At 34.2% G+C, this 18,709-nt stretch overlaps 1 protein-coding gene across 1 annotated transcript in view; it reads left to right on the forward strand.

Moving 5' to 3' along the window:
• Window positions 1-18,709, forward strand: part of ADAM10 (ADAM metallopeptidase domain 10) — a 127,583-nt gene that overhangs the window by 38,968 nt on the left and 69,906 nt on the right. Inside the window, exons 3-4 of the mRNA XM_069483412.1 lie at window positions 5,815-5,933; window positions 8,547-8,705. Of these exons, the coding sequence (XP_069339513.1) occupies window positions 5,815-5,933; window positions 8,547-8,705 (278 nt within the window). The remainder of the gene's footprint in view (window positions 1-5,814; window positions 5,934-8,546; window positions 8,706-18,709) is intronic.

Raw genomic sequence — 18,709 nt, forward strand, 5'->3', positions numbered from 1 at the left:
CATTTGTAGTTTATTTTATGCATTGTGATAGTCTTTAATTCAGTCTCTCTTTTTTCTACTATTTATCTGCCTTCTAGGCTCTCTCTCATTTCTTCTTCTGTTGATGTGTGTTTTGGATGCAAATTAATTTTGATATTAATAAAAGTGTATTTTGGGATATGCTTTAAAATTTGATTTTTCAGAATTATTTGTGCTACTTGACTCTGCATATATAATTGAGAACTGATTTTATATGGAGTTTTAATCCAGTTTAAATCAATACTGGGAATGTTTTGTGTACATGAGACTATTTTCTTTTTTCATTTATTTTTAAACTTTTAATTGACATATTTATACATATTTATGGGGTACATATGATATTTGTTACGTGCATACTGTGTGTAATGATCAAGTCAGGATATTTGAGGTATCCATCACTTTAAGGATTTATCATTTCTATGTGTTCCCCACCCCTAGCGACTGTTCTTATATTGAACTTAAATGTCTTTTTGAAGTTTTTACCCTCTTTTTGTTTTGCCATGTAGAATACTAATGCTCTCACTTAAAATGGTTTTAGGGTCCTACAATTTTGGTGAATAGTAAATGCCAAATGATAAATAAATATTTAGTCTGTTTAATGAAGATGCTCTTTTAGAGATAATACATATAATGATAGATTAATGATTTTTCAAAATATTGTGATTCTTTATAGAAATTATATGCCTTTATTTGTAGACAACGAGATCTTCTATGTAGAAAACCCTAAGAAATCTATCCTAAAACTACTAGAAATAAATGAGCTTAACACAAAGTCACAGGATACAAGACAAATATACCAAAAAGAAAAAGAAGTATTTTTATGTACTAGCCACAAAAAATTAGAAGATGAAATTTTAAAAACAATCTCATTTATAACAGCATTTTAAAAAGTACTTAGGAACAAATTTCAGTTTTATTTCTTCATTTCCAAACTGGATGTCTTTTATTTATTTTTCTTGGCTTATTGCGCTAAGGAGAACATTCAGTACAGTGTTGAATAAAAGTGACAAGTGTGAACATCTTTGCCTTAGTCCCAATCTTATGAGAGAGAAGTACTCAGTCTTTCACCTTTAAATATGATAATTGGTGTTTTATAGATGCATTTTATCATGTCTCTTCTTAGTTTGCAGATGATTTTGTCTTTGTTTTTTTCTTTTTAAATTTATTTTTCTACTGCTGAGCATTTTTATCATGAGTGGGTGCTAAAATTCGTCAGGTGCTTTTTCTATACTTAATGAGATCATTATGTGGCTTTTCTCCCCTTGGAATATGGTGAGTTACATTGACCATTTTAGAATGTTAAACTAACCTTTCATTCCAGGAATAAACTACACTTACTCATAATGTATTGTCCTTTTTATATATTGCTTTGCTCAATTTTCTATTATGTGGTTGGATTTTTGTGTTAATGTTCATAAGGGATTTTGGTCTGTAGTTTTCTTGTAACGTCTTTGGTTTGGGGATATAGGGTGATGTGAGCCTCATAAAATGAGTTGAGTACTCTTTGCTTCTCTTTTATTAAAAGAATTTTATAGGACATCAGAACTATCTGGGCCTAGTGTTTTCCTTTTGGGAAAGTTTTAAATGATGACTTCAGTTTCTTCAGTAGATAATGGGGTTATTCAGATTTTCTATATTTTGTGATAGTTTTCATAATTTTTATCTTTTAAGGAATTTATTTTATCTAAATAGTTGAATTTATTTTCATTAAGTAAATAATTTATTATTTTTCAAATATCTCTAGTACTGTTAATGGTGTCTTCTCTTTCATTCTTCACTGGCAATTTATTTTTGAATGATCTTTTTATTGGATATAGAATTTAGGTTGACATTGTTTTTCTTTTAGCGTTAAAAAAAAAAGAGGCCGGGTGCAGTGGCTCACCCCTGTAATCCTAGCACTCTGGGAGGCTGAGGCTGGAGGATCGCTTGAGGCCAGGAGTTCGAGACCAGCCTGAGCAAGAGCAAGACCCCGTCTCTACTAAAAATAGGAAGAAATTATTTGGACAGCTAAAAAAGATATATATATAGAAAAAATTAGCTGGGCATGGTGGCGCATGCCTCTAGTCCCAGCTACTCGGGAGGCTGAGGCAGAAGGATTGCTTGAGCCCAGGAGTTTGAGGTTGCTCTGAGCTAGGCAGATGCCATAGCACTCTAGCCTGGGCAACAGAGTGAGACTCTGTGTCAAAAAAAAAAAAAGAAAAAAGATATTACAGTAACTTCTAGCTTGCATTATTTCTAATGATAAAGTCAGCAGTCATTCCTCGTTCTCCTGCCTATAATCAGTGTCTTTTTCTTGGTGGCTTTTATGATTTTCTCTTTAACAGTGGTTTTCAGCAGTGACTGTGGTATGTCCTGGTGTGTTTCCTTTGTATATATCTTGTTTGTTAAGCTTCTTAGACCTGTGGGTTTATAGTTTTATCAATTTGGAAGAGTTTTGTTCATCATTTTATCAAATACTTTTTCAATCTCTTTCTTCCTCTTACTGTCTCATGGGTTACTGAGGCTCTTTTATTTTTCTTTTTTAGAAGCCTTTATTTCTCTATACATCAGGTTGGATAGTTTGTCTTTTAAGTTCACTAATATTCTTTTCTGAAGTCTCTCAGCTGCTCTTAAATCAATCCAGTGATTTTGGTTTTTTAGTTATATAAATTTCAGAAATTATGTTTTTTAACTTTAGAAGTTTATTTTCTCTCTGCAGCTTCTGTTTTCTATTCAGCTCAAGTTTTCCCTATAATTCTTAAACATATTTATACTATATAGATAATAAAGTATCTACTAATTCTGTTACCACTCATTTCTATTTTTTTTTCTTTTTACGAGGGATGTCTGGAAAGTATATAGCCATTTTATCCACGTATCCATTGTTCCCATGGCTAGATACTTTCTGGACAGCCCTCGTATTTCGGGTCATATTTTTTGCCTCTTTATATCTAGAGATTTTTAATTGGATATTTAGCATTTTGATTGTTGTAATATTGTCTGGATTTTTTTTAAAAAAAAACTCTTACTTTTAAAATAATTGTAGGCCGGGCGTGGTGGCTCACGCCTGTAATCCTAGCTCTCTGGGAGGCCGAGGCGGGTGGATTGTTCAAGGTCAGGAGTTCGAGACCAGCCTGAGCAAGAGTGAGACCCCGTCTCTACTAAAAATAGAAAGAAATTATATGGACAACTAAAAATATATATAGAAAAAATTAGCCAGGCATGGTGGTGCATGCCTGTAGTCCTAGCTACTTGGGAGGCTGAGGCAGGAGGATCGCTTAAGCCCAGGAGTTTGAGGTTGCTGTGAGCTAGGCTGACGCCATGGCACTCACTCTAGCCCAGGCAACAGAGCGAGACTCTGTCTCAAAAAAAAAAAAAATCAAATAATTGTAGATTCACAGAAGGTTGCAAAGAAACATACAGGGATATCTTGGGCATCCTTCCCCCAGTCTCTCCCAAAGTCAGCAACTTATGCAACTATAATACCATATCAAAACTAAGATTAATATTGGTACAATGCATAGAGTTTATTCAGATTTCTGCAGTTGTATGTGTACCCATCCTGAGGCCATCTAGGGGCTCTATCCTAAGTCATCTCATTAGCGTAAACTCAGGTATGTGTGAAACAGACTCATGAATAGGAATGAAGACACACCTGTCACTCAGGATATTCCAAAGGTTTTAGGAGCTCTGTATCAGGAACTGGGAACAAAAACCAGATATAGTTGCCCCTCTGTATGTATGGATTCTGCATCTGTGGATTCAATCAACCTTGGATTGAAAATATTCAGGAAAAAATTAGGATGGTTGTAACTATACTGAACATATATAAACTCCCCACCCCCCCATCATTATTTCCTAAACAATATAGTATAACAACTATTTACATAGCATTTACATTGTATCAGCTATTATAAGTAATCTAGAGATGATTTAAAGCTGCAGTCCCCAATCCCCGGGCCACAGACCGGGGCTGCACAGCAGGAGGTGAGCAGCCAGCAAGTGAGCCAGAGAAGCTTCATCTGTATTTACAGCCGCTCCCCATCACTTGCATCACTGTGTAAGCTCCGCCTCCTGTTAGATCAGTGGTGGCATTAGATTCTCATAAGAGGCCAAACCCTACTGTAAATTGCACATGCGAGGGATCTAGGTTGCACGCTCCTTATGAGAATCTAATGCCTGATGATCTGAGGAAAAGCTGAGGCGGTGATGCTAGTGCTGGGGAGCAGCTGCAAATACAGGTTATCATTAGCAGAGAGGTTTGATTGCACAATAAATGTAATGTGCTTGAATCATTTCCAAACCACCCCCCGACCGCCATCCCCCATCTGTGGAAAAATTATCTTCTGAGAAACCCATCCCTGGTGCCAAAAAAGTTGGGGACCATTGATTTAAAGTATGTGGGAGAATGTGTGTAGGTTATATACAAATACTACACCATTTTATATAAGGACTTGAACATCAGTGGATTTTGGTATCCTTGGGTTCTCGATCCAATCCCCCATGGATACTGAGGAATGACTTTATATTTTTTATTATACCACAGTCTCGTAGTATGGAAGTAATCTAACTTATGTTCAAGTATGCTTAAGATAAATTTCTAGAAGTGGAATTCCTATATGAAAGGCTATATGCATTTATAATTTTGATTTCCTACAATAGAGATGGAACCAATTTATTCATGGCACAAATGTGTGGAGTAATTGTGTGTTTCTCCATACCACTCTGTGTGTTTCAGATTTATAGCAAGTATTTTAAAGAGTAAGATTCTTAGAGTACTCATCAAAATGTATTTTTTAAAAATAAATAGTTGAACTTAATACTTTTGTTATATTTATCATAAAAAACAATTGAGTAGAAAGTCCATCATGTGCAGACTTCTGCAGCAATTGTAAAAGACTTGATAAAGTTTTAGGAATTTAGTAACGATAGCTAATTTGTTGACATTTATTGTATATATCCTACGTGCCAGGTATTATCTTAAAGACTTTACAAATATTATCTCTAATATTTAAAATAATTCTATAAGAGATAGAATTTATTACCTTCATTTCATGGACAGGAATCCTGAGCTGGTAAATTTTAGGTTTAAGATTTGATTTTAAGTTTGGTTCTAAACTCTAGATTATTGTCGTATCTTCAGTTAATTTTACTTCAATATTTTAGTCTTTTCCGCTTCCTTATAGAGGACAGTTAGGATGACTATGATTTCAGCCATTATCCTGTTCTTTTGGGGTTCCCAAACTGAAATCTGCAAGAATTAGAAGCCCCAGGGAATAATTAAGGATTTGAAAGGTTGTGCGTGTGTGTGTATGTAAAAGAAAGCATGCACACTTGCCTTTCAGAGAAGAGATGTTAAATATCTAATATAGATGCCATTTTCCTATGTATTTTCTTACTTGAGTTATGGAAAGTAGGAGAAAATGGCAAAGCTACGAAATTACTAGAGAGGGAAGACAGATAGTGATGAATAACAGTAATTGGGCCAGGAAGCTTCTTTTTGTCTTTTTATCTTCAAGTAGCTCAGTTTCTGTTTGATCTGGTATTACCATGTAGGAATCAGCCTGTAGATATTTATTTTTTTAATATCCTAGACAGTTAGTGTTTAATTGTATATAATTTAGAATCATACCCCAGCTAATAGGTTGACTTTTAGAGCAGAGTCTTTATAAGAAAATCCTGGTCAGTGTATTTCCAAAATAGACAAATTGTGTGACATGGTCCATATTTTGCACACTTTTTATTATAAAAAGTAATTGTTTAAAATTTGGATCCTTTTAATTTCAGTTTTTTCCCCCTTCCCATTCCATTTTACAGACATTTCAACCTACGAATGAAGAGGGACACTTCCCTTTTCAGTGATGAATTTAAAGTAGAAACATCAAATAAAGTACTTGATTATGATACCTCTCATATTTACACTGGACATATTTATGGTAAGTTGAACCTTAACAGAACCCTTTTAATTTTTTCTACACAAAGAAATATATATTTTGAAACATAAGCAAATATTTCAGAAAAACGGCATAAATCTAGAGGATTTAATCACAAAGGCTAATGGTCTTTGAAAAATGAAGTCATCTTTGGATTTATCTTTACGTGTAACATGTATGTTTAATAGTGAATTGTGGAATATCTGACTTCTGAGAGGTCTAAAATTTTGACTCTCTCAATACTTCCAATCTATTAAGAGTTTTCAAAAAATTTTAATGTCTTCTACAGTTTTCTGACTTTTCACCTAAGAAACTAGCAGTAGCTTTTCTGTGTTTTGTAAGAAAATAGGAAAAATCCAAGAGGAAACTGTAAAGATCATCTGAACAGCCAAAAATAATGTGACAGAGTCATTTGTAGGGAAATCCTCCCAAGACCTTCCTTCTTCAGCATTTATTTGCTTTTGTTCACAATTCTAACAAATTTCTCTTACTACATCAAATTTAAAAGACGTATTTGGGCTGGGCACGGTAGCTCATGCCTGTAATCCTACTACTTTGGGAGGCCAATGTGAGAGGATCACTTGAGGCCAGGAGTTCAAGAACAGCCTGGGCAACATAGGAAGACCACATCTCTATAAAAAATTTTAACAATTAGCCAGGCATGGTGACACATGCCTGTAGTCCTAGCTACTTGGAAGGCTGAGCTGGAGGGCATTGCTGCAGCCAGTGCTTTGAGGTTGCAGTGAGCGGTTTGTGCCACCGCATTCCAGCCTGGGAGACAGAGCAAGACCTTCTCTCTAAAAAAATAAAATAAAAGGTGTATTGGGGGTCATGGGTGGCACACTTACCCCAATTAGGAAATTACATCTGACCTAGTGTGAGAAAAACTATTGATAGGAGTCATAAAAAGCTGAAAAAAAATCAAAGTCTTCTTAGGGTTATTGGAGAGGGGCAAAATGTCATTGTGTTAATGTACTCTGCTCATAATAAATACTCAAGATTCTCAGTTATTAAGACAAAGTTAAACTGTTTGAAATTTCATTTCTACATATTAGATTTCTCAAAATCATACCATGAAAAATGAAGTGCTTAAAGAAACGTGTCTTATCTTTTGATTATACCAGATAAATGAGATATTTCTGTACTTAAAATTTCTCTCCCTCGTAGGTGAAACTGAATTATTAAATTCTTTTAGCTTTTTGTACTCTTACAATTCTGTAACCAAAGGAAAGTGTTTTTCCATCAGTATAAGTTTTGTATGTTAGATTATAGTGTTCTATAATTTTCTTGATCATTTATCTTGCTGGACAAATAATTTAGTAGGCCCTGCCTTGCCCTTTTTTACTAGGTGATGGTCAAGAAAAGTACAAGACTGTAAATGAGTTTGCACATAAAAATGATGTCCTTTAAAATACTAGTGTTTTGGGCTCTTAGCTTTATTCCATGATTAACTCAAAGCCAGCTAATTAATATTATTCTATGACTCAGAAATTATGGAAAGCCTGATTTTTATTTTAATGAGAGGATTTTAATGGTCAAATTTAAGGTTTAAAGTCCCCTCCCTCCCCTTCCCATCCTCTTATGTCATTTGATTTTGGTGCTCAGCTTTACGTTGTGATTAAGAACCAAAGGTCCCTTTTTGTGTGTTGTTTTCTTTCACTAAAGAAGTGTGATTGATGGGGTACTATTATAATTCTTTGTCCAATATTTTAAAAAGGATTGTGGATGTACTTTTATTCAAATTACTTCTGAAATATTTGACACTTTTCTATTTAAAAATGTATTTATAAAACCTAAATGTAGCATGGAAGTCAAAAGAGTCATGTACAAAATATCAGGAGGGAAAGGATCTTTTTTTCTTATTGTAATTACAGTAAAATTTTCAAAAGATACTTATGTCTTGTACATATTTTATCAGTGGTTCTGCTTGCCTCTTTCTAAGTTAGTTTAACAATTACTTATTGATGACTACTGTATGCATGCCAGGCACTGCTAGGTGCTAGGAATATGATTAACAAAACTGATAATTTATTTTACGTTGTTGTTATTAGTAGTGATATATGTTTTACCTAAATACTGATTGCTGTTCACATCTCAAATTCAGCTTGATATAGTTTATGTGAAAATTAATTTCCTCAGTAAATTTGTGTTCAGAATATTTTATATATATATATGTATATATATGTTTGTATATACGTAAAAGAATGGCTTTTTTTTTTTTTTTTGAGACAGAGTCTCACTCTGTTGCCCGGGCTAGAGTGCTGTGGCGTCAGCCTAGCTTACAACAACCTCAAATTCCTGGGCTCAAGCAATCCTCAGCCTCACGAGTAGCTGGGACTACAAGTGTGCACCACCATGCTTGGCTAATTTTTTCTATATGTATTTTTAGTTGTCCAGCTAATTTGTTTCTATTTTTTTAGTAGAGATGGGGTCTTGCTCTTGCTTAGGCTGGTCTTGAACTCCTGAGCTCAAACGATTCTCCCGCCTCAGCCTCCCAGAGTGCTAGGATTACAGGCGTGAGCCACTACAACCAGCCAAGAATCCTTTTTAAAGTAGAATGAATTTAACATTCATGTGCCAATTAAATTTTCAGGAATTTGTTGCTCTCTTTAATAGGTGAAGAAGGAAGTTTTAGCCATGGGTCTGTTATTGATGGAAGATTTGAAGGATTCATCCAGACTCGTGGTGGTACATTTTATGTTGAGCCAGCAGAGAGATATATTAAAGACCGAACTCTGCCATTTCACTCTGTCATTTATCATGAAGATGATATTAGTAAGTACTTCAATTTTATCAGGTAGCCTTTTGGAAAAAGGCATATGAATAGTTAAAACTATGTGAAGACAAATGAAGCCTGAGCTGTTTTTCTTCCTAAGCTATTATCAGGCTAGGAAATAGTTTTCACAAGCAAAGTCTCAATGTAATGAATAAAAGATCTATATAATGAGGCAATTTCCTTGTCAATCCATGCCAGTTCTACTTTGTTGATATGATACAACTAATTCTATTTGAACTATGAGTCAACCAAATCTGAAATTCTATATTTTGACATCCAGTCAGTTTAATGTGTGTCCTACTGAAGGTAGAACAGCGTCATTGTCTTGTGTAAATTTCAGTGTGGATGTTTGTGCAGTGTTTAAGGAACATTTTAGGTATTTTTAAAATTTCTAAATTCTTTGGGTATGTTTTCTTGGAATCTTGGATCTTGAATTATGATCTCAATAGTCCCAAGTTTATCGTGGATTTTGTTCTCTATCATAATCTTTATATGATGATAATCTGTTGGGAGTATTCTATTCTGTGTTTTAAGAATAGAAAATGTATTTAGACTTCACCTTTTAATTCTATTGTGTGTATATCCATAGTTATCCAATCCCAGGAATGCTTCATTGGAATGCTACAGAAATACATTCCTCTAATTTATGTGCTTCTTGAATATTCACATATTATTATTTTTAAAATTTTCTCCCTGACCACCAGGCAGAGCATATGTTATTTTTTTTTTTTTTTTTTTTACTGTAATTAAACTAGTCTCAATTTTTGCCTACTTTCCTAACTTGGCAGCTTCCTTCTATATTCATTTTCCTTTTCACAGACAGGAATTTATTGTCAACAATTTCATTCTCTCCTCTGGTGATACACTGACAAGTTTTAGTCATTTTGAATTTTTACTCCACCAATTTTGACGTATCTGTACTTAAGTCTAACTGCTTGTTGTGTCTGCTGCTGGATTGCTATAGAAAATAGCATGAGTATTATAGGTACGATGCATTTATGATTTTAGCTACTTGCTAAATCATAAATTCATTAATGCTCCTTGCCCATTTTTTCACTCATCTCTATTTGATTCCTTTGCCAGTTTTGCTTCCTGATATTTCAAACTCTACATTTTCTTCAAACTCCAAACTACAATCCTCCTTCATAAATAGGGATATGAGTTCCTTTGTCTTCCTTTTTTTCTGCTGACAGAATTATTATCTACCTGGTAGTGTCTTGCTTTGTAGTTTTCTTAGTAATTTAGTCTTTTTTGAAGGTTTACCTCCCCTACCTGGGTATGTAAGTTTTCCAAAAACAGTTTGTTTCTTTTGCTCCTTTGATACTCCAAATATCATTTGTCTGTGCAGCAGATTCTTCATAAATACTTAAGAAAATCTTGGAATATTTTCCTAGAATATTATCTCAAAATCAAATAACCTTTTGGGAAGGAAGGAGAGGAAAAGAGTAATTTGACAGATTGTCTTTTCCTTCTGATCATATTGGAATCATACTTTTTCCTTTGCTTTGTACTTCCCATCAGTGCCCTCTGCTGTATTTGATCTGCCTGTTATGATTTCTCTTGTTTTCCTCTTTTGTTATCTACTTGTATATAGTTTAAGCATATTCTCCCTTATTTTCACTTTCATTTCTTTCTTGTAATATAATTGTATTGTTCCCACATTGCATCCTACAGTTCCAAATATCTTAATTTATGTCAACCTTTCTTTTTCCCCAAAGATGATGAGTTAGCTTGGAGAATCAGTGACATTGGCTATGACTTGGTTTTCTATTTTGTTTGACATTTAACTTTACCATTGATTTTGTCCCTTATTTTATACTTGTTCAAGTAAATATATGTTTGTGGGAAGGAGGCCCTTTCTCATTCTTTTAATTATTAAATATCAATAGTGGTATTAGAACTTAAGGGTAGTAATGTTCAAAGTTATTTTGTTTGTAACTTCTGGTAATTGGAAATGTAGTAATTAATATGCGAATGGGAGTATGGGAAGGAATTGCCTTAAACAGAGTTCTTAATGTTTACAAGTTTAGACAATTACTTTTGAACAACTATCTAAATATCTGTCAAGTGAACTGTGGTTTAAGAAACGAAAACATCCATGAATTAACTTTTTAATTCCTAAATAGTTGCTATAAGCTACATTCTAAACCAGGGTTGGCAAACCTTCTGTAAAGGAACAGATAATAAACATTTTTGGCTTTGGAGGCCATGTGAGTTTTGTTGTAGCCACTCATTCTGCCATTGTAGTGCAAAATCAGCTGTTGAAACTCATAAATGAATGCGTGTGGCTGCTTTCCAATAAAACTTTATGGACACTTAAATTTGAATTTCATATAATTTTCATCTGACACAAAATGTCATTCTTTTGATTTTTTTCAATCATTTAAAAATGTAAAATTCATCCTTAGTTTGCACGCCAAACAAAAACAGGTGGCAGGACTCATTTGTCCTGCAAACTGTAGTTTACCTACTCCCATGCTAGAGTATGGGTAGATAAATTTACTTTTAATTGGCCCTTTAAGCTCTCTGTGTAGAATATCAAAGGATCTAGAAGTAGTAGTATTAGTAGGAGTAGTTATTATGGCTTAATGTGTACCTGACACTATATGTAGTTCTTTTTTTTTTTTTTTTTGAGACAGAGTCTCACTCTGTTGCCCAGGCTAGAGTGAGTGCCGTGGCGTCAGCCTAGCTCACAGCAACCTCAAACTCCTGAGCTCAAGCGATCCTCCTGTCTCAGCCTCCCGAGTAGCTGGGACTACAGGCATGCACCACCATGCCCGGCTAATTTTTTCTCTATATATTTTTTAGCTGTCCATATAATTTCTTTCTATTTTTAGTAGAGATGGGGTCTCGCTCTTGCTCAGGCTGGTCTCGAACTCCTGAGCTCAAACGATCCGCCCACCTCGGCCTCCCAGAGTGCTAGGATTACAGGCGTGAGCCACCGCGCCCGGCCTATATGTAGTTCTTTAGTTGAATTGTTTATTTTAATCCTCACAATAACCTTGTGAGATATAGGTACACATATTATCCCCACTTTTTAGGTGAGAAAATTAAGGCTTAAAAAACTTATGTCATTTGATTGTGTACCTCATCTTCTTTACTTTGTGCTCTCTGCTTCATTCATGGAAGAAAGCTGTAAGTTGTCACTGCCTTTATACTCCAAGGATTTCTGGAGCTTTTCTGAAATCTGTAAGCCTCCCTAAAACCATACATTTGTATCTATTGCTATTTTAAGCCAAATTCTCTCCTTAATATATTTAGCAATGGATATTTTATTTTTCAGCTAATAGAAAGGGAGAGGATACCTTTTAATGCATATTATTATTTTCGTACAATATGCTTAAGTGTCAATAATTTATTTTTACAACTAAAGTACTACATGATTGTTTAGATCACTGTGTATATGCCTAAGTGAATGTGGTATCCCTGTATGTGTTATCCTTACCAGAAGCAAATGGATAGGGGTTCTGATGAGAATTTGGCTACCCTCCTCTTAATACTGTTTTTGCAACTATGGGCATCAGTGTATAAAACTACCAAGGAAAAAGATACTGCTATTCTGGAAAACTTTAGGGAATGGCTTCTGAGGCTATACCAGAATACAGAGACAGTTTTCAGTGAAAATATTTAATAACTTGGAATGTGTTTTAATATCCATTTAGATGTGATGGTGATAACTACCTACAGTTATCAGATTAAAATTCACACTTGTTCAATTCTGTACTTAGGTAGTAAAAAGCACTCTCTCCTAGGACATAAAAGTGTGAACAGTTATGACAAGGTAAGAATATCACTTAATCTTTTGCACAGTTTATTTTAAAGAAACTGGGAAAAATACTGTCCTATAAACTATAATAGTAGTAATCTTATTAACATGGACAAGTTTTAGGGATGTCTGACTACATGATTGCTTGTAATTATCAGTTGTAACTGTACCTTTGCACCCTTTTGTGTACTACCTATTCAAGAAATAACAGTCTGAGTAATTTTGCTATGCTATATGTATATAGAAATGCTTAATCTCTGAATTAAAAAAATTTAATTAAGTATATCAAGCTACATAATAAGTATTGATATATTTGGATTTATTCTTTTCATTTCAAATTTATTTATTTTCTGGAATAGGAAAGCCCAGAGAGCTTGAATTTGCCTGAGCCTTGTAGTAGTAGGGCTCCCCTACTTTCAGCATGTGTGCTACCCATAGCTATACTTGTCTCTTCTTTCTTTTGTGCTTCAGTGGGAAGCTCTATTATTTCTTGTTTTGAAAAATTGAGATTGTTAAACTTTATTTTACTATTTCAAGTTGGAGGCCTCCTCATTCATATGGAAGTCTCATTTGTGGAAACTTTAGGATATTGCTTCTGTAACCTTTAAAAAATCAATTAGTTCTATATTGTGTTTTTTTCTGTCACCTTTATTGGTTTGATTCATATTGTGTTTTTGAAGTTGTTGACATAAATGAGTTTTGTCATAATTACTAAGGCTTCCAACTCTTTTTGTTTACTGTTAGTAGGAGGGAGGGACAAAATGAAGGAAGAAAAGATTGAATTGGCAGGTAATAGATAGCATTGGTCAATATCTGATATTATCAGATTAATAATGTCATTCACAAGTAACAGGAAATTCTGAAGACTGTCTTAAAAAGCGTTCTGGCCATACTTTGGTCCAATCTGGAGCTTGGAAAACTGCTGTGCATATTGAGTTGTGATAAACTATGGTAGACAGTTGGAAAAGTTGAAGTGTAGAGTGCTCTAATTGAATGGCTTCAGAACTCCCACAGTGTATATAAGTGTTTTGGTTAATCTCTACTATGTGTTTTAATTTACATACTTTAATTAGCATTGATCTTAAATACTAAACTTATTACAGCATAGAATGTTATTTGAAAGAAATAGAAAAATTTTGAGACATTGTTGACTTTGCTTTTTTTCCTCAGTTAATCTCTAGGGAAATACAAATTTCTCTGCACAACTCAGAGGGACAAAAGCGGAAAAGTTGAGGCGGCTATGATAAATGATGGTTATTTTAAAAATAATATTTAATTAGAAATGTATGAAACTAAATTAGAAACAGTTTTAAAAGATCAGATAAGCAGAGACAGTGAGGGGCTTAATTCTTTTTGGCAGAATTTGGAACAAATATGCCTAGCCTTTTCATATTATGCAGTCAGAAACTTTATATGTTTATTTATATAAAAAGAACTCAAGTTGAGAAAATTTTAAGTCAAGGGCTTTTTGGATTGGTTATCATATGTGTATCTATGTATGGATATGATATGTGTATATTCATATTTATTACCTTTATATATAAAATATAATATTTTAGCTATAATGAAATATAATGAATCATTTCAGAAATACAAGATTTTTTAAAAATAAAAATTAGAAGCCTTCAGAATGTCAAGAAAACAGCTACAACTTTTTTTTAATTACAGAGTGGTATTCAGTTAACAGAACAACAATTATTTCTTACAAGCTGCGTCAGAGACAATTGAAGATGAAAAAACTACCATCCCCATATATAATTAATTTGTACTGTGCACCAGTAAGAATCTGCTTTAAATTTCCATTCCAGTTTACAACCCCATACTGTACTAGGCAAGGTTAGTGGCTATTGAACGTGTCAGCAAGACAGAGCTGTCTAAAGACACATTTGGTAATGTATCATCTATCCAATAAAAGACATTGTACAGTTAAAAACAAATCTCACACAACCTTACACTTTAATTTTTTTCTTTAAAAGGAATGAGTTGTGTACAGGGAGGCTAACTGCTTTATAGACAAGGGAAAAAAAACTGTGCTAGGACCAACTTACTCATCATCATCATCTTCATCTTTTTCATCTTCCTCTTCTTCATCTTTCTCTTCACCTTCCTTGTCTTCGTTTTTTTCTTACTTTTTTTCAGCCCTGATGACTCCCTTTTTTGCTGCATCAAGGTTTCCTTTTCTTGTAATGCAGCAGTATTCTTTTTGTATTTTTCCTTCAGCTTAGGAGCTTTCTTTTCATAAGGCTGCTTGTCATTTGCAGCAGTGTTATTCCACATCTCTCCCAGTTTCTTTGCAACATTGCCAGTGGATGGGCCAGGATGTTCTCCTTTGATTTTTGGTCAATGCTCAAAACAGGACAAGAAAAAGGCCTCTTGGGTGCATAGGGATCCTTGAACTTGTTTTTTGTTTCTCCTTTAGGAGGAATATAAATTCTCATTTCTCTTTCATAATTGGCCTTGTCCATCTTTGCCATGTCTTCAAAATTTTTTTCCTCATTAGCAGACGTGGTCTTCCACCTCTCTGAGGACTTCTTAGAAACCTCTGAGAAGCTGACTGAAACATTTGGGTGCTGCTGCTAGTGCTTCTCCTGGCAAGTTTACACAAAGAGTGCATATGATAACATTTTGCCTCTTCGGCTTCTGAGGATCTCCTTTGCCCATGTTTAGTTATTTTTCCTCAGCAAGGAACAGAGTTGCCCAGTGCCTGTCTGGCTGTCATTTGCCCTAGCACTGTTTCAGTGGAGCTCAATGTACTGCAATGGCTGTCAGAAACATACAGTTATTTAAAAATAACAAAGCTTGTGTTGTAAAACAACACCTGAAACTCACCTGAAAAAGTAAAATTCTATTTGAGATTTTTGGTTTTTTCTTCTGAGAACTATCCTCATGATTTTGTTTTGCAGTGTCTGAAGTGTTTTACAAAGAGATTGCAATAAGAAATTCTATAATTTTAGTATTGCAAAAGGCACTGGAATTCAATGCTCTGTTTACAGATGAGGGAAACTATGTCTGGGTGCGGTGGCTCGCACCTGTAATCCTAGCACTTCGGGAGGCTGAACCAGAGGATTAATTGAGGCCAGGAGTTTGAGACCAGCCTGAGCAGGAGTGAGACCCTGTTTCTACCAAAAGTAGAAAAATTAGCCAGGTGTGGTGGCACATGCTGTAGTCCTAGCACCTTGGGAGGTTGAGGCAGGAGGATCACTTGAGCCCAGGAGTTTGAAATTGCAGTGAACTATGATGAGGCCACTACACTCTAGCCTGGGAGACAGAGCAAGACCCTGTCTCAAAAAAAAAAAATATAAAAATAAAGATGACAGAAACCGAAGCCTAAAGAGTCTAAAACTTGTGCAATATAGTATCATGACAAAGATCTGTATCTCTTGGCTTGCACACCAGTGCTTTTTTCTGTTATATTCTAAGGAGAGAATAGTCTAAAGCCTGCTGAAAGGCAAAGGACTAAGTGACAATAGAGACATTTACAGAGAGGATTTTTAAAAAGTTAGGAGAAAGCTAAGGCTTCTTATTTTTGGTATCATTATTGATTTTACAGAAGGTTAGCTGTATTCACTACTGAAAAATAGAGCAAATTTATATTTTAGATTTAACTTTTATGAGAAATTATAGAAAAACTAGAAAAAAATAGCATTTAGGAGTATGTATATGTTCTAGGGATAAGAGAAGCTAAAAACTCAGTCTTTCACATCTATTATAGCACAATTCAATAATTGGTGTGTATACTAGTGACCTTGTGAGAGTGCTTGAAGACATTGGTCCAGGTCTCTGGCCCCCTGAAAGAGCTGCTTTTAAAGAGGCATTGTGAGATCTGATTTATTATAAAAATGTTAAATTCTGTTCATGGTTTGTACATTTGGGGATTAGGTAGTCTCAATAAGCAATCTTGTTATATTTATATTTGAACATTATTCTAGGAATTCATAGATGTTAATTTTAGTAGTTTTAGCTACTAGAGAGTCTAAGAATCATGGGTTTAAAAGCAACCTTGTAGATAAATTAGTTAAAATTGTTTTAGGGTTTCATTCATTTGCTCAAAATCATGTAAATTATGGCAGACATGGTAGGGAGAAAGCACAAGAGGTAATGTGTCAGAGAACTGAGGCATGGTGTATGTGTGGGAAACCAGTTAGAATTAAAATCAGGGTGATGTGTTAGAATAGCTTTGTAACCTTATACAAGTAACTTTTTCTGGGTCTCATTTTCTCCAGGTATGAAATGAGGGTATAGACCATAGCACTAAATCTCTTCTAAAAGTTAACAGTTCTAAACTGCTTTTCCTTTAAAGGTGGAAATATTTTTGTTTGTGCTGATTACCAAATGACTATATAAAATATACATTCTTGTATGTAAAGTAAATAGAAGATGAAGTGTCTACCACCATTAACATTTTTGTGAATGGCCCTTCAGATCTCACTTACATACTATTTTAAGTTCATTTATAGCATATCTTAGATCTCTATGTCAATAAATATAGCTCTACATTTTTCCTTTATATGACTACATAATAATATTCCATTGTTTCATACTATTTTAAGTTCATTTATAGCATATCTTAGATCTCTATGTCAATAAATATATAGCTCTACATTTTTCCTTTAAATGACTACATAATAATATTCCATTGTTTCATTGATGAATGTGTTATTTACCAACCCACCAACTAATGGACATACAGATTGTTTCCTCTTTTTTACTGTTAAAAATTGCTTCAGTTAACATTATTGCACATATTTTCCCCCTCAACGTTTGTTGTGATTATTTCCTTAAGATTAATTTCTTAGAAGTAATATTGTCAGACATTTAAATTTTGATGTATATTACCAGATGACTGTCTAAGAAGATCACACAAATTTATACTCTTATAGCTAGAAATTCAGTACTGATTTAATAATATCGTACAGTCTGTAGGCAATTGTTTCACAAAAAATGTCTCATAATTTTTTTAAAATACAGGATTCAAAGTCCACATGTTGCATTTGGTTGTTACATCTCTAGTTGTTATTAACTTTTTTAATAGCTTAATTGAGGAAAAATTGATATACAATAAACTGCTCATTTTAAAGCATATAATTTGATAATTTTTGACATATCTTTATTTCTGTGAAATTGTCACCACAGTCAAGATAGTGAACATATCCGTCATCCCCCAAAACTTCCTTCTACTCAGTGTAATCCTTCTCTTCTTCCTACCCACCCCACCCCCCTTTCCTCAGGCACTAATTTATAGGTTAGTTTTCATTTTCTAGAATTTTATGTAAATACAACTATATATTATCTACTTTTTAAGAAAACCTAGCTTTAACTCAGCGTAAGTATTTTGAGATTCATTCTTGTATTAAAAATTCTTTCATTTTTATCGGTGAGTAGTATTCCATTATACATTCACCTGTTAATGGACAGTTGGGTTGTTTCTAGTTTAGGGTTATTATAAATAAAACTATAATGGTTTTTATATTACTCGTCAAGTATTGATTAAAGAGAAGATAAATTTTGAAAAGAGACATGGTGAAAATGTGATAAATGCTGTAACAAAATGTCATCAAAGCACTGAGGGTGGTACACCCTGAGGGAGATTTAGGAAGACTTCCCAGGGGAGGTGGCATTTGACTTGAACCTTGAATATAAGGGGTATACTTTTGAGTGCTGGAGGAAAGAATCTGTGATGACAGACGGGTAGCTGTTATGCTGGCTGCAACTAATTCTTTTTGGCTATCATAGCTTGGAATCTTCAGAAAAGGAAAGAAACCAGCATGTTCTTTGGCCCGAAATCACCCATTTACTGCTGTGTATAGGTGTTTAGTCCCAGACAAATAAATGGAAATAATGGTCACTTTAAATCAGTGTGTTATAAGATTTCATTTCAAGCTTTAGTTATAAGTTTTACAGGTTTAATGACTGATTAATTTGTTAATTAAACATTATTTAAGTGCCTAATCTCTACCAGACACTTTTAAGTATTGTGGATACAGTGATGAATAGGGCAAAGTTTCTCTCCTCATCCACTTAAGAGTCTAGTAATTCTATTTGTAATTGATCGAAAAAATAAAGCAACATTTCTCTTATTCACCTGACTTATGATCCCTTTTGCTGACAACACTAACCCTTTCTTTCTAAAAACCACGAATGGGGAGTGACGTACCTGGCCCAGCACCTCATCTCTGCTTCCTGGGAGATCAGTGTTGTGAGTGTATGTGAGGACTGTCTTCACTTCCTCTACTTCCC

The sequence above is a fragment of the Eulemur rufifrons genome, chromosome 2 (assembly GCF_041146395.1).
Source record: "Eulemur rufifrons isolate Redbay chromosome 2, OSU_ERuf_1, whole genome shotgun sequence".
In the NCBI taxonomy this organism is placed as follows: Eukaryota; Metazoa; Chordata; class Mammalia; order Primates; family Lemuridae; genus Eulemur; species Eulemur rufifrons.